Consider the following 16,096-nt stretch of genomic DNA (forward strand, 5'->3'; position numbering starts at 1 on the left):
AAGGGTCCGTGCGCTGGGTGTATGGTTCAGAAGGGTTGTATTTAGTGTCTTCATTAATTCATAGGTGTGTTTTGGGCGTAACATGCAACAAACTATTCAGAGTGTCATTTCCCATTCCTTTAAAACCAGGAACGTTTGTACCTTGGCGTATTGCTATTATGATGGCGTATATAGTATTTTTTTATATGTAATCTTTGCACATGTGTGCACTGCTGCTCTTTCCTGTGTGTGAGTGTGTGTGTGTGTGTGTGGTGTGTGTGCTTGTGTGTGTGTGTATGTGTATAACATACATAGTGTGCACTCACTGTGCATAAGCCTTGGCACATTTTACTAATGCGCTGTTAAAATAACAATGAAATTCTGCGCTATTGACTTTAGACCAGGTTTTTTCCCTTTAAGACCAGCACGCCCATGGGCGCAGGTGCATTTGCTATTTAAATGACGTGGGCCTTGGATGGGAAATTGACAACTGCGTCGGTCATTAAACTAGGCACTTCAACTTTAGTCGATGTAGTGACTGTGATTTATAAATGACAGGTTAATAAAAAAAAAAACAGAGCCAAACATGTTGAAAAAACAGTTTGGCTTAACTGAAGGTTAAGTAAAAGGCTGACCTAAGGGAAAGAAAATATGTTAATATTGTTGTATCTTTGATAAGATAGATAGATAGATAGATAGATAGATAGATAGATAGATAGATAGATGTAGATAGATAGATAGATAGATAGATAGATAGATAGATAGATGAGATTGGTGGTGTGGTTGGTTGGTTGGTAGGTAGTAGGTAGTAGGTAGATAGATAGATAGATAGATAGATAGATAGATAGATAGATAGATAGATGATAGATAGAAGATAGATAGATAGATAGATAGATAGATAGATGATAGATAGATAGATAGATAGAAGATAGATATGATGGATGGTGATGATGAAAATACATTGACCAGCAGCAGTACACTAACAAAACACACTGAACAAACAATAGTGCAGGGAATCAATCAAAAGCATATGAGTAGAATCTGTTGAAATGTCCAGTAGCTACACTGCAGCTGTCACATTGCTTTCAGCCTTCAGCAACAGTGAGTGTTTAAACATGAAATTTCTGAGGGAAGAAGTGGAATTCAGGAGAAGAATATTTCTTCCTCTCTGAATCACCCTGCTCATTTATGCAATGTTGTCTTATTGCATGGACAGGATGACCTAATCTGTTTGTGTGTGTGGGTGTGGGTGTGGGTGTGTTTTTCTGTGTGTGTGTGTGTGTGTCTTTGTGTCTCTTTCTAGGTTTTGACTTGGTACGCTGCGAGGAACCAGGTGTCCCTAGTTATGGCTATAAGATCCAAGACGATGGCCATTACGCCAACACTTTAGTCCTGTACTCCTGCAACCCTGGATACAGTCTCCATGGCAGCAGTACACTGACCTGTCTTAGCGGGGACAGACGTGTCTGGGACAAACCACTTCCTTCCTGTCTTGGTTAGTATGCCAACACATGTGTAGGTTATATGTACATCAATAAATCAGAACTACAAGATTTGAATTATTACCCGTCAATTCAGTGAGAAATATAGCATGGGTAATAGCAGCAGTTAAAACTACTCCTGTTTCTAAGCTCCATCAAGAGCATGAGCATTCAAAAGGGAGAGTGAATGAACAAGTGATTTAGTCAATAAAGGTAAGTACTTTGAAAATAGGGCTTGGGGACTGATTCAACACTGGGAAATATTTGTAGTGGCACTTATACACCTCTGTGAGTAAAAACCGCCCCTACTGATCCATCAGCCTGTGCACACAAAACTATCTGAACGTGGACAGCAGGATGTCAGCGGGTATACGATTTTAGTGAACAAGGCTTCTGTTTATTTAAGGATGGCATACTTAAGGTGTAAAAATAGGGGATGACATAATATGACATTATATTATATACAGTACGACATTCATAATGTAAGCCAGACTACTTTCCTGTAACCTGAAGGTGCGCACAGTATTTCATGCCAAAGTCTTTGACAGAAGCCTTAGCTTTCTGCTCTATTCTATTCTGAGCACGCACAATAAATAGAATATTCTCTCAGAAGATACTTTTTTTTTTAGATTGCAGAAAATGAGTGATGTAAAAACTATATTGATTCATCTAAAATTGTTGAGTGTATCTTTTCAGGTACTGGGCAACACAGACTGGAGTGAAAGTGCACTCATATAAAGTTGACTATTACAACTGAAATAGATGACTGCATGCTTTCTTACTTTCAAACATTCTAATAATTTATGTCACTTGGCTGCCCACTTGTATGTTAGTATAGTCAAAGTAGTGGCAGTAACTCTACCTGGAGCTAGTTTACTGTACACCAACATCAACTGTGATAGGATGACTAAAATAATTGTCTGGGAATATGAGTCAGTTTTGAGATAACAATAAACAGAGAGAGTAAAAAATATTCCAATCTTACATACTGCTTGTAAAAACGTTTAAATGTTTTGATTCTTATTGACTCAGTAAGGAAGACAGCTTCTTTCAAATACTAGTACAATGCCCATTCAAAACGTGGCTGTTTGCAACACGCCAATTGCTTGGCCTGTTGTATTGCTTTTTGAATCTTTCTCTAGAACCATTGTAGACCCAAATTACCAGAAGGACCCCAAACCACTTTATCTGCAACCACATTATATAGCCTACTATTGACTTGCTTCTACTTCAGAGGAAAACATTGTACTTGTACCTCACAGACACCATTGCAAAATTTGATTTTTATAATATCACAATTAAAATGTGAAGTAATCAGACATTTGCTTCATGGACTCATGGCAGTGCGCTACCCATCCGCCCCATTATGAGAAGCAATCAGCAATTTGTTTTTATCAACCAACGGAGACGGACTTGGACTCACAGTAGTCTATTCCAATAACATTCCACTGTTGGAAATTCCGCCGGACGTCCCTCCTTTTCATCCAAATGTCCTTCACCTTCTCCTTTCTTTGTCTTGGCATTCTAAATTCAGTCAATTTTGTGAGGACTATGGTTAACTGCTCCTCAGATCTCTGCAGAGTAAATTGAGACAGCTCACTAGACTATCTGTCCAATCTGCGTTTTCTCTAGCACCACTAAAACTACTTTTTAAACATACACATGTTCCACCAAAACAAGTTCTTTCTCGAGGCTGTATTGCCAGCACCGTCATTGAGACTGGCGGTTAGCAATGACCAACAGGATTGTGGTTGGATCAAAGAAATGCCAATAAATCAGAGCATGTTTTTCTCCCATCCCAGAATGCTGTGTGGACTAGTCAGACCTTTCTCTGCAGCGCTGTGGAGATAACTCTGGCAATGCGAGACTAGACTCACAGAACCCCAGTCAGCCGGCTCCGGAACGTGAGTGTGTGCGCAGAGAGAAAGAGTGGCGGAAGTAAAGGTGGAAGGCAGTGCAAATAAAGAGAGTTTTTGTTTAACTACATTTTAGTGTTGTCTTTCTTTTCAACAATACTGTTATGTTGATATTGCCATAGTCAGCGTTTAATGACGGCGGTGCATTCTTGTCGTTAACAAACTTAAAACTTCAGCAGAGGTGTTAATTTCCAAACAGGCTCAGGGGCTTGACAGTAAACATTGATGTATGTATTTGAATCACGGCAGTGTTTTGCCGACGGTAATGTTATTAGTGTTATAAGTTAGCAGCGCACTTAAGCAACCAGACGCAGGCTGAGTCTGATGAAAACTGCTCTCTTTGCCCAGTTAGCTACGAGATAGTCTCGCATTGCCAGATCTGTCTGCACAGTGCTGCGGAAGAAACTGTGAGATCAAGTTATGTTCTGTTGTCTCTTTAGAAGTAGTGAATTTACACCTAACAGCAACTTAATACTATATAGTGTCTGGCTTTTGTTTGATATCTAGTGTCGGCAAAATGGCTTTTCATTGAGTGTCCTCTTAGCAAATGCTCTGAGTGAATAAGACCTGGGCTTTTATTTTGAAGGGTACATACGGAAAAGCCAGCATTATGGAAGCGCCTTTTTTTCTCAACAGTTGTAACGTTCCTGTGTAAGCTATCCGCTCGTGCTCCAGGAAAGTGAAGTTTGTTTGGTATATCCAGCAATCATGTAACTTTGGACGCAGCAAAAAGTAAACTGCTGCGTCTTCTACAGAGTTTCTTATTTTTGGCAACTTTTTTACCTCAATTATTCTTGTGCAGTCATTTAGTTTTATTAATATAAAATATCAAATGCTGTCCAAACTCCTCCAATTTTCAAACCCCAACTTCATTTGGTACCCAGGAAACCAAGTGTGAAGTAGATTGGATGAACGGTCCATGAGATATCTGAAAGACAGACATACACACACAAACATGCATACAGAGGTTCCCCGATTTATTAGAGAGATGAATGTCATGCAAACGCTATAAACGGAACATAAAACAGTTGTTAGGTTGGATCAGAGTCACATTTTTAGTTGAAACACAAAATTGAGAAAATGATTATAGAGCTTGAAGGATACAAGAACTGCCTGAAAGCATAATGTACTGTAATAATCAGCCGTCTATGTGACTGCTGCTGTGCACTCCTACAATATCAGCTTTTATTTTTCAGACCATGAAAATGACAAAAATTAAGGTTTCTCATTTAGCATATCTAGAATATATTTGAATATTTCCTAGGTTTTAAGGTAGAACAAGCTGCCAGAGGGCAGATTTAGCTTTGGTTGGCACTTGGCAGCTCTTAATTAGGTTAGAGAGGAGTGTGCCAAACCATTCAGGTGCTTTGACATGGTGACTTTTCCTTTTTTTTTCCTCTTGCTTATGGACCTGTGAAAGTAGTTTTGTATTTAAGCTACAGCATGCACAGCTGGCCATTCTGTTTGTTTATATTGTTGCTAGCAAGCTTTGAAATCCCTGAAGCACATTTTCAGTTTTTGAAGTCCATAGTTCCTACTTGTCCATAAATATTTTTTGGTTTTGCACATTGTACAAATTAAAGCATTTTCCCTGTAAGTATGTTTACCTTATTGGATAGATGTGGGCGCTTGGCACAATTCCCTACTGCAGAGCCAAGCCTTTTTGTCTTTCTAACCGCCAGCACACCTGAGCACTCTAAGGTGGGATGTGGCCTGATGTGGTTGTTAATGCCAACTAAAAATATGTGTGCAAAGGTGTGTGCAGGGAATGTATTTATCTGGGTGTGAATGAGTATGCGCTGCATGTGTCTGTGTGTATATGTGTGTGTGTTTCCCTGTGTACCTCTGCAGTCAGTCATTCATTTGTAGATGCTCTGTCGCTGCCTTATTTCAGGTAAGCCAGCAACCAAGAGAATACTTGCTGGCAGAGCCCTGGGCTAACTACCTCTGTATCTACCTTTGTATTTTCCTCCTTTGTCTGTCTGCTGGGGCATTTGTCTTTCTCCTTCCCTGTCGGTCTGTCTGCCTCGATCCCTTATCTGTATGTACTAGCATGGAGATGAGGAGATGGTTTTTGCCTCAGGCTGTTTCTATACCTCTCTTACTCTCCCCCACAGAATGGTGGTCTACCTCTGACTCTTTTTGACGTTCTGTCGCTCTGTAGTCATGCAGTAAACCTTCCTATCCTTTTCTGTATACGTGCTCTCCTCTAACTATATCTTCCTTTTTCTATCCTGGGAAATTGTCATTGGCCCATGCTTACTAAATAACCCTTTTTTTCTTGCCTTGCTTTGTATGTTTGTTATGCTTATTCCCCTCTCTACGTCCTATGTTTTCTATCTCAAGGGCTTGAAACAACTGTTTATATATACATACTGTATATATATTTATATACAGTATATATCTCAGAAATCTGCTAAGAAGGGTAATGCAACAGCAGCAGGCTGTCATGGTATTGTAGATTGCAGTGCTGTGTTAATGGTGCCCTCTTAACACAATGCACACACTGATATGAAGCAGTCTCTATACCAAACTGTTTTCTAATCAGCAGCGATCTGCTGGTTCAGTGGGCCACCGTGTACTACCATGATGAGTTCTGCTCCCAGCCTTTTCCCTTGCGTCATGCTATCTCCCCTGTTCCTCAACACTGAAAACAATACAAAAATAACACACAAAGCCAGTTCTCTCTTGTGCATTAAACAGCATTTTTTTCAAACACTATTGGGAAATCCGTAAGGGAAAACAGCCATCAAAGTTATTCACCAACCTTGAAACAGTATAGCAGAAGTTTTGGATAATTCAAGGTTGATTTAATGATTCAAGCCCTTTTTAACTGATTTTCATTTAACTCAACCTTCACACCTCAGAGCAATTTACAGGAAAGCAGAGGAGCCGCCTCTTATAGAGATGAAATGAAACGTTAATAGAACTGGAAAGAAGAATTGAGTTGTGTTGAGAATATAGAAGGTCTTCACAGGGACAACATGCTGGACCTGATCCAATACCAACGTGTGAAAAACCTACCCAAACCCAATGTGCATTAATTCATTTCTTAAAAAAGTGCCCAGTCAGACCTAATGAGAGTATACCCAAGGTTAAGTAACAGACCCTAGAAAAAGCAACACCAACAGCAGCATCATGTGCTATATATTAACAAGTCACTGCAGTTAAAAAGAGCACTAACATAATACTAATGCCCTGAGAACAAATGTTAAGTCACAGAAACTAATTCCAAAAACGATTTGTTTATATCCAAGACTAGTTTATCAAAGACTAATTTATAAAAAATATTGAAAGTCACATTGTCCCCTTCACCAATATTATGTAGCCCACTGCGTGAAAATAATATATTCTAACCATTATCTTTGAATCTTATTCACAAAAAACAATTGTCGTTTGATGTCATACATTTTTACACAGTCCCAACGTGTTTTTTCTAGCTGAGGTTATGACTTACAGTACCACGTGATCAGAGCTGATACTAAGCATGCGCTGATACATTCAGATCCAATCTGATATTAGACATATAAACCCTCAAGACCATACCCCCAGTTAGGGAAAGTATCATTTTTGCTTGTTCCAACTCTGGTCATGGGTCAGGTCTTGGTTCTGAGAAACTGAGTGAAACTGTAAAGACCTTTAATTAAGAGAGACACAGTGGCAGGATGAACATGAACAAATCATCTAAAAGAACAATAATAATACCTCTGACAAATCAGGCTATGTCTGTTAGGTTTCAGATTCATTATGACTAACCAGATGAATTTATGTAACTTTATAGGATTTATTTTTCTTTATCTGGCCACCTTATAAAAAATTCAGAGACTAATATTCTCCAATACAGTTTAAATGTCTCCGTTAATAAGGAGAGTGGATTTTATGGACAAGTTGCTTCAAGTTGCCCACAATATCTACTGCAGAGTTTGTAATTCATAGTAACCCTACAGCAATCCTGCAATATATGGCTTTGCCCACAATCCTTGCTTTGTTAAATGCTCTAATGCTCCTGCTAGGTTTGATCCATGCAGTTACATGTGTGTGTAGTGGATTTATACGTGCTGTGGTTTTGTGTGTGCTTTGTTCATTGGTAAGATAAGGAAATGTGTTTGTATTTCTGATTTGACAGAAATATTTCAAAGGACCTACATAAAGAGAAGGGGGGGGGGGATATGTATTTTTCCCAGTGATGATCCCCCTTTCTCTTGTGTCCTTGTAGCCGAGTGTGGAGGTCACATAACCGGAGCAGTGTCAGGACGGATTCTGTCTCCAGGATATCCTGCTCCATATGACAACAACCTCCACTGTACCTGGACTATAGAGGCTGACACAGGCAAAACAATCAGGTAATTATTAAGCAGTTGGATATGGGCACTGCACTGAAGCCACTGTGAGTATGGGGGGGAACTAAAGGAAACTAAGAAATGTTTGTTCATAAAGAATCAAGACAAGTAATTGCTTTGCTCTGGCCAAGATTGGGTTAGCTTACTGGCTAACTCCAGCTACATAAACTATACAGGTAAACACTCACAAGGCTGTCAGATAATGATAAATTCACTAATTATAGATACATGTTCACTGTCAAAGCCACTGCTGTGTAGGTGAGTACACCACATTAGTCATTATGCCACCATCATGTTGCCATGCGCGCACGCACGTGGCCATATTTGTATGTTCTGTCTATTCTAAGCTCTGCTTAACTTTATTTTATGGTTGACTTGACTTTGGTAAAACTACTGAATACACAGTTATGTATATATTGGTGCTCTGAAATTCTGTGTATTTTCTGCGTTTCCTCAGCCTCCACTTCATAGTCTTTGACACTGAGATTGGCCACGATATCCTGAGAGTTTGGGATGGTCCATCTGCACCATCAGACGGGGGGATCCTATTGAAAGAATGGTCAGGCCCAGCCTTACCTGAAGATATCCACTCAACATTCAACACACTCACACTGCAGTTTGATTCTGATTATTTCATCAGCAAGCAAGGATTTTCAATACAATTTTCCAGTAAGTAAACTTATCTCTAAATCACAATCATTAAACTTGTAGTTCACTTGGTAGAGGAAACACTGAATTTCTGAAAACAATTAAAAAAATATGCCATGATTGTACTAAATCACTGATTTGGGTTGTCTGTCTCACTACCCGCCACACCCATTAATGAAGAAAAGCTGATTACTGAATTAGCAATTGAATTAGGTAATTAACAAACTCATCAGCATATAGTTTCTTAGTTATTATATAAACCTCATTTATATTAACTATAAGATAATTAATCTGGTATTAATGCTCCATTTAACAGGATTTCTGAAAAACATTTAGCCAAAGAATCAAATGAGAAAAGTAATACCTCATCCTGGGACTACAGTAAGTACTGAAGACCAGAGACCTGTGATTCAGTTTTTGTCGTACCCCACAGTTTAGAAAACCAGAAGATGCCGCAGCAATACTACAAGTGCTGAATTTAGTTAGCCATTTAACAGCATTGTGAAATGTGTATTTGAGAAATGAATTCATAAGAATTTAATTATATTATAATGATAATAAAAAATATGCTAAAAATATAATTTTAATAGGCTAATGAACAAAGTCATTTCCATTTTTTTAGGGGTTTTGAACTTGCAAAATTAACTAAAAATCATAAAATTGTAATTTGTAAGACCAATACTCTCTCAAAGAGATGTCAATAAACAAACCATTGCTGCTGTTTTTTTCATTTTTGAATGAAAGGGCAACCTGGGCAATAACTGTGCCCTTTGGGTGCAGGTATGGCCTTTGCTGTTTGAGCCACTGGACCCAAAATGTCTGAGCACCATCCTTTGAGAATCATTGGACAAAGTCACTGCAAACCACTGTAGCAGCAAAATCAATCAAAAGCCGACACGCACAAAAATCTTTCGCTCGCCACCCCCCACACACACAACACCACACACACACACACACACACACACACACACAAAACACACAACACACACACACACACACACCACACAAAACACATTATTGTGCTTCTTTATCTTTATGTAACCACTTATTACCATCACATCTCTTGCACGAGCCCATACTGTGAACCTCTACTTGCTCTGAGGTTCACATGAATCTACATGCACAAGTGCACACAAAGTCCAACACACGTAACTGTCAGAACTTTTTTAAAGAGATGCACATTTCCCGTCAAAAATATCCAATGGTTTATGCCTCTCTCTCTCTCTCTCTCCTCTCACGCTCTTTCTCTCCTCTCTCTCTCTCTCTCACACACACACACACACATTTAGTTTTTTTCTTTCTTCCCATATTTAAAACAATAAATATTTGCACTCACTAAAATGCTAATCAAGACACTGTTATTCAATTATTATGGTAATGACTCCATATATTTACCTCAATGTTGATTTACTTAAGCAAAGGGAACGGTATTTGCCACCATACTGATTTATGTAAAGCAAGGTTTGTGGATTTATTAAGCAAGTGTTTTTTAGGTTGATGTTACTACATTTTTCTTTCTCATGTAGTTTTTTTCTCACATTGTATCCTCTTCCCTCTCGGTGTTCCTGATAAATACTGTTCTGTACTGGAAAGTCATAATAAACATGATGTCATAATACTATGTTTGGCCGTACACCAGCTATTTGTGCAAAAGATAATTTATATGTTTAGTGTGGACTGTATTTAAGAAGGCCGGCTTCAATATTCTGCTAGTATTTTGGCCAGGACTCAGTTCTGTACCCAACAACTCCAAACCAAACACCAAAAATCCCTCATTTTCTAGAAACCACTGAAATTTGATAAATATTAATTATACAAGATATATTTGTAGATACTGAATGCAGTATTTTCATATTTAGGATTAGTATTAGTCATAGTGTTAGTCATTTGACAAAAAATACTGTTAAAATTTAGTATGTTTATATTCCATTTAGACACATAATGCATATTGCTCCAATGTTCTTTAAAGATGTTGGCCTTTTATGATCTTTAAAGATTGTTTGATGTGATGTAAGCACTCTATTATATTTAAAGACTGTTGTGGATCCCTACAAAGCTCACAGCTTACCCTGAGGGGGAGCCACTAAAAGGGTGGCAGTAGTTCAGTCCGTAGGGAGTTGGGTTGGGAACCGGAGGGTCGCCGGTTCGTACGGACCAAAGTACGGAGTGTGGATTGGTAGCTGGAGAGATGCCACTTCACCTCCTGGGCGCTTCCAGGTGCTCATGACCATACCCCCTCCCCCATGACAGCAAGCCAAATCCAAACCTGCTTTGTGTTCACTTCTTTGCCTGCAGCTGCTGATAGCACTCTTGTGTTTGTGTCTGTTTAAATCTCTTCCAACCAGCAGTATGTCATACGTTACGTACTTTGGCAATAAATCTAATTTTGATTCTGATTCTGTCTCTCCTTGTCTGTCTTCTCCAGCCACTACAGCAACAACATGCAATGACCCAGGCATCCCTGTAAATGGTTCTCGATATGGGGACAGTAAGGAGCCTGGTGACAGTATGACATTCCAGTGTGATCCAGGCTATCAGCTGCAAGGCCTAGACACCATCACATGTGTACAGATGGATAACAGATTTTACTGGCAACCTGACCCTCCAACCTGTGCCGGTAGGTGTACATTGTTCTGTGAATCATTGACTGCCAAACTGAGATTAAGTGAAATGAAAATAAATTATGATGCTGTGGTAAAATGTTAATGAGTTTTATACTTCATTGTCATACTGCTTACTAAAATATGAGGACTAAATATGAACTAGATATTACGATTTTTAGATACTGTCCATCAAATGCTCTAATGAATACATCAGACAATATCTTACTGAGTGCAAAAACTCTGGAGGTGGAATGATCCAGAGTTGTATCTTAAGTCTGAAATGTAGAGTGTAACATCAAACAAGACGGTTCAGGTCCCTGAGGTGCCCCTGTGTTGTTCTGCCATATCTGACATTCTCTGGAGACAAATCAACTGAAGCTTGCTGGTGAGGTGATCTCTAATCCCAAAGGATGCTACTGCTGGAGCGTCAGATGGTTTTCCTTACTGGAGGCATGCTCTTTAAGAGTCAAGGAGAAGTTGAACAGGTGCTGAAGAAAATATGGCCAAGATAAGCATCGAGCACTGTTGCTGAAGACCACATGGAAATGTAACATGGTTCACAAATATCTTCTAAACTCAAAACTGGGATGATGAGACGCATGCACAGGAGAGGAAAGGTGGTTAAAAAAGTGAGGTAACATTGTTTGAAAACTGTTGAAAAGTCTTGCTTGTTTTCTCTCTTTCTCTATTATCACCACCACCATCAGGCCCACCTGCTACTTGTAGCCCAGTGAGCTTCCACATCTTACTCCTTGCCTCATTCACACAAGCCTGCTGCAGTTTGTTTTTCACTCTCCCACTTTCAGGTGTGCTTTCCTTCCTTTATTTCCTCTTCAGGTCCTTCTGACATACTTGACTCTCTCGAGGGGGAGGGGGATTCCTAGCCATGAAGCCTGTCCTTTTTGAGAAAAGATAGCAGAGTCAGTGCAAAAAAAGATACAATCTGTAATGCAGCAAGAGCACTTCATTGTCCTCACCATGCAACCTTTAAATCCCAGTATGTAAGCACAAAACGCATCCACAGCTTTGTCTAACCGTACTTTCTAGCGGGTAGTAACTACTGAACTACGCATTTTTATTGGGGTAACGTTGTATTTCCGATTATCCAATCCAATCCAATCCACTTTATTTATATAGCACAATTTTAACAAACACAAGGTTTCCAAAGTGCTGCACAAAATGATCATACAGATAAATAGATAACACAATAAAAGCAAAATAATAAGGTATAATAAAATAAAAAAAACAAAATGCACTAGCGGCAATGTGGTAAAGGTTACACATAAAATCATCACTCTACCTGGTGTTAAAAGCCAAAGAAAAGAGGTGGGTTTTAAGAAGAGTTTTAAAATGAGACAGAGAGGAGGCCTGTCTAATGTGCATAGGCAGCCCATTCCAAAGTTTGGAGCTGCGACGGCAAAACGCACGGTCCCCCTGAGCTTAAGCCTAGCTTTAGGCACCGTCAGGAGCAGCTGGTCAGCTGACCTGAGAGATCGGCTAGGGTTGTAGGGGTGCAGCAGCTCAGAGAGATAAGGGGGGGCAAGGCCATTCAAGGCTTTAAAAGCAATTAAAAGAATTTTAAAATGAATCCTAAAATTGACGGGCAGCCAGTGGAGTGAAGCTAAAATAGGTGAAATGTGCTCATACTTGCTAGTGCCTGTTAAAAGACGTGCAGCAGCATTTTGTACAAGCTGAAGACGAGCAATGGAGGACCCGCTAGCCCCCATATAAAGTGCATTACAGTAATCCAGCCGAGTGGTCAGAAAGGCATGGATTACTGTCTCAAAGTTTTGTCTCTGAAGGACTGGTTTAATTTTTGCTAGCTGCCTTAACTGAAAAAAGCTAGACTTCACCACTGCTTTAATCTGGCTGTCAAATTTAAGTTCTGAGTCCACTTTTACACCCAAATTTTTAACAATCGGCTTGCGATACTGCGCCAAAGAACCCAAATCAACTTGGGAGGAGGTCAGAGAAGTGCCACCAAAGACCATGACTTCGGTCTTTTTTTCATTAAAATTTAGAAAGTTTAAGGACATCCAAGCCTTAATGTCCTGTAGACACTGTAGCAGTGGGTTCACAGTGTTAGAATCAGATTTTTGAGGGGGACATAAATTGGCTGTCGTCGCATAACAATGAAAAGAAATGCCATGTTTCTGAGATAGAGCCAAGGGGAGTAGATAGAGAGAGAATAAAAGAGGGCCAAGTACTGAGCCCTGTGGAACCCCACATGAGAGAGGAGCAGTGGAGGACACCGAGTCCATCAAAGCCGCACACAGAAAGTCCGATGTGACAGGTAGGACCTGAACCACTCCAGTGCTGTGCCACTGACGCCCACCAATGCTCCAAACGAGCATCAGGATTTCTGGCCACTGTATCAAATGCAGAAACATATCTAAAAGTACAAAACAAAACAGTGACCAGAGTCAGTGCTAAAAAATATCATTAAAAACTCTTAAAAGTGCTGATTCTGTCTGTGCATGGTTTAAAACCGGATTGGACTTTTCGAGATTTTGTTCATTTAAAAAGTCCATGAGCTGGAATATACAATCTTCTCAAGATTTTAGGACGAAAGGCCTCTGGAGCTAGCCTAACAATTAGACAAAATAGTAGGATCCAGCCCAGGTTTCTTTAATAAAGGCAGCCAACGAAATGTAAGATCGCAGAACATTTCCAGAAGACAGGCTGCTTTCAATAACTGTGAGACAAGGTGGCCCAACCAGTGGTAAAAATCTCCTGAAAACATTTAGATGGGAACGTATGGGACTTATGGCTGCATCCAGTTCAATTTTGTCTTCCACATAAAATATCATGTTCAGTTAGTCAGAGAAGATGGATAAGGAACATCAACAGAGATTACCATAAAGTTCCTGGGCTGTTGGATTTTTAACTTTGCAGGGACCAGGATGAGGTATGACATCAGACACAGCTGAAGGTGGGATGTAAACCATGTGAGCAAGCCGGGGGAAGATTTCTGCAGAAAGTAGCATGGTGTCCACCCCCTAGCTTACAGCAAGCAACAGCCTCCCTTTGTGTTGCCTTCTCCTTCTCTTTATCAGCCAGCACCATTGGGAAGTCCTCCAGCAGAGTCACATAGACTAGTAATATTCCTTGTAACCATGCCTGTTAAACACAGTATGCTTTGTTCCTGATATTGCCTCTGACTCTTTGCCAGTGACCTCACATTTTGCACGACTGCAGATAAAACGTAGGGCTTAAATCTTTTTCGTTTTCTCTTAGCTTAGCCTGCAAGCGCTTCCCTCTCCTGCACTTTCACCCCAGGTGGTGAATCTCTGGGTGTTCAAAAGCTCCTAAGATTAAACCACCATTATACACAACAGTCTGGTGCGTAAGCGTGTCTGTCTGTGAGTGATTTGCAACTGTTAATGCCTTTGTTTACTTCTATTTCACTGTTGATAATCCGTTCACACCCACCTGCCAGCCCCAAGACACCTCTCCATGTTTCAAATTCTTCCTTCACATCACCAAATTGCTGCTTGAATGCATCTATCTGTCTCTCTTGCCAATATCTCTTTCCTGCTTTCTGGCTTGTTGTGGGATAACAGGACCGCTAGGGGTGATTCTTTCTGCCTACTACCCCCAGCCTTATACTCTGTCTAAATCTCACAGTCTCTCTCTCTAGCTCTCTTTTGCTCTTTCGCCCTTTCCAGCTACCTGTGGAGGTAATATCAACATTCCACTGGGGCTAATTCTGTCTCTCCTAACCAATCCCTGCCATACTTCCCATCGCTAACTTACTCTCTTCCAATCTGCCGACCTGTGGGGGTTATAAGAGTGGTCAATCAGGGGTGATTCTCTTTCAAATTACCCCAAGCCCAATGCTGTGTAATCATCTTTCTCTGTCTTTCTGTCTCTCTCTTTCTCTCCCACTGTCTGTCTCCAGCAACATGTGGGGGTAACGTCAGCGGTCCTTCTGGAGTAATTCTGTCTCCCAACTATCCCCAACCTTACCCCCCTGGGAAAGACTGCGATTGGAGAATAAGAGTCAACCCTGACTTTGTTATTGCTCTCATCTTTAAAAGGTAAGCCACATCAATTTAAAACTGTGTCTATGTGTACACAAACATTTGTTTTTACTATGTACTATTCTCATACTGCATGTATTCTCAAGCTTGAAACCAGGAGTGGAGCTAATCTGTGCTCGTAGCCTGCTGCCTTTCAGATGCTATTTCCGACCTTTTTGACCTAATGGATTCAGGATTTGTTTTCCACCTTAAAACGGTCCAAATAACTTAAAAAACACCTTTTCAACAATTATTTCCTAGTTTAGAGGTTACCGTGGGAATTTAGACTTTCCTCTTGTATTTTCCACATAATTATTTTATTTAACCAGGTAAGACCTGTTGAGATCAATGATTTCATTCATAAGCGATTTGCTGTGACTTACTGCAACCATAGACTGTTAAAGATAATGGACAAAAAAGTGAAGCCTATGCGCAGGTGCCTCAAACCTGCATTCTATCTAATTTCCTGCATGGGGTGACTCCACTGGTTACTAAAAGAAGTCTGTTCTTATAGTAAAGTCTAAGGGGAAATGATCCAACTTCTTACTTGATTTATTACCTCAATAAACATTTTCCTAACAAGTTTATAGCCTGAATTGCTACTTTCAAATAGGGGATGCTTTAGGAGTGTGGTTACACGTCAACCTGTCAAACATGACAGAGGGTTAGCAATGCTTCTCCATGACTCTGTGTACATTAAAATAGCTGTGAACTTGTTTTTGGTTGTTGTCCATGTTTAAATCTTAAACTTTGACCCCCCTCACAATGTGTCAAAATTAATTGGAACATTTGGTTGCCTAAAAAACTCTTGGCTACCGCTACCGTTAGATGCTAACTTAAGGGAAAGTTTGAAGATTTCCTGTATTGCTGACATGCAGGTGAATGGCTACAGTGCCCGAAGGTCAATGTCCACTGGATTATTTGCTTCAGAAGGGTTTAACATCGGCAGCTTTCCCCCATTACTATTAGCCCCATCCCCAAAGAATGTTTTCTTATGACTTGAATAAAAATGTATCACAAGTTTAGTTTGAGTTTATTTTTTAAGGGTAGTGCATGACTCACTAAGGCCCACACAGGGTAATAAATTGGTCTGTGCTGTATAACAAG

At 40.0% G+C, this 16,096-nt stretch overlaps 1 protein-coding gene across 1 annotated transcript in view; it reads left to right on the forward strand.

The window, feature by feature from the left end:
* Window positions 1–16,096, forward strand: part of LOC116703903 (CUB and sushi domain-containing protein 1) — a 199,153-nt gene that overhangs the window by 86,868 nt on the left and 96,189 nt on the right. Inside the window, exons 21-25 of the mRNA XM_032539380.1 lie at window positions 1,283–1,474; window positions 7,593–7,719; window positions 8,174–8,385; window positions 10,790–10,981; window positions 14,869–15,007. Of these exons, the coding sequence (XP_032395271.1) occupies window positions 1,283–1,474; window positions 7,593–7,719; window positions 8,174–8,385; window positions 10,790–10,981; window positions 14,869–15,007 (862 nt within the window). The remainder of the gene's footprint in view (window positions 1–1,282; window positions 1,475–7,592; window positions 7,720–8,173; window positions 8,386–10,789; window positions 10,982–14,868; window positions 15,008–16,096) is intronic.

This window comes from Etheostoma spectabile, chromosome 1, assembly GCF_008692095.1.
Source record: "Etheostoma spectabile isolate EspeVRDwgs_2016 chromosome 1, UIUC_Espe_1.0, whole genome shotgun sequence".
In the NCBI taxonomy this organism is placed as follows: Eukaryota; Metazoa; Chordata; class Actinopteri; order Perciformes; family Percidae; genus Etheostoma; species Etheostoma spectabile.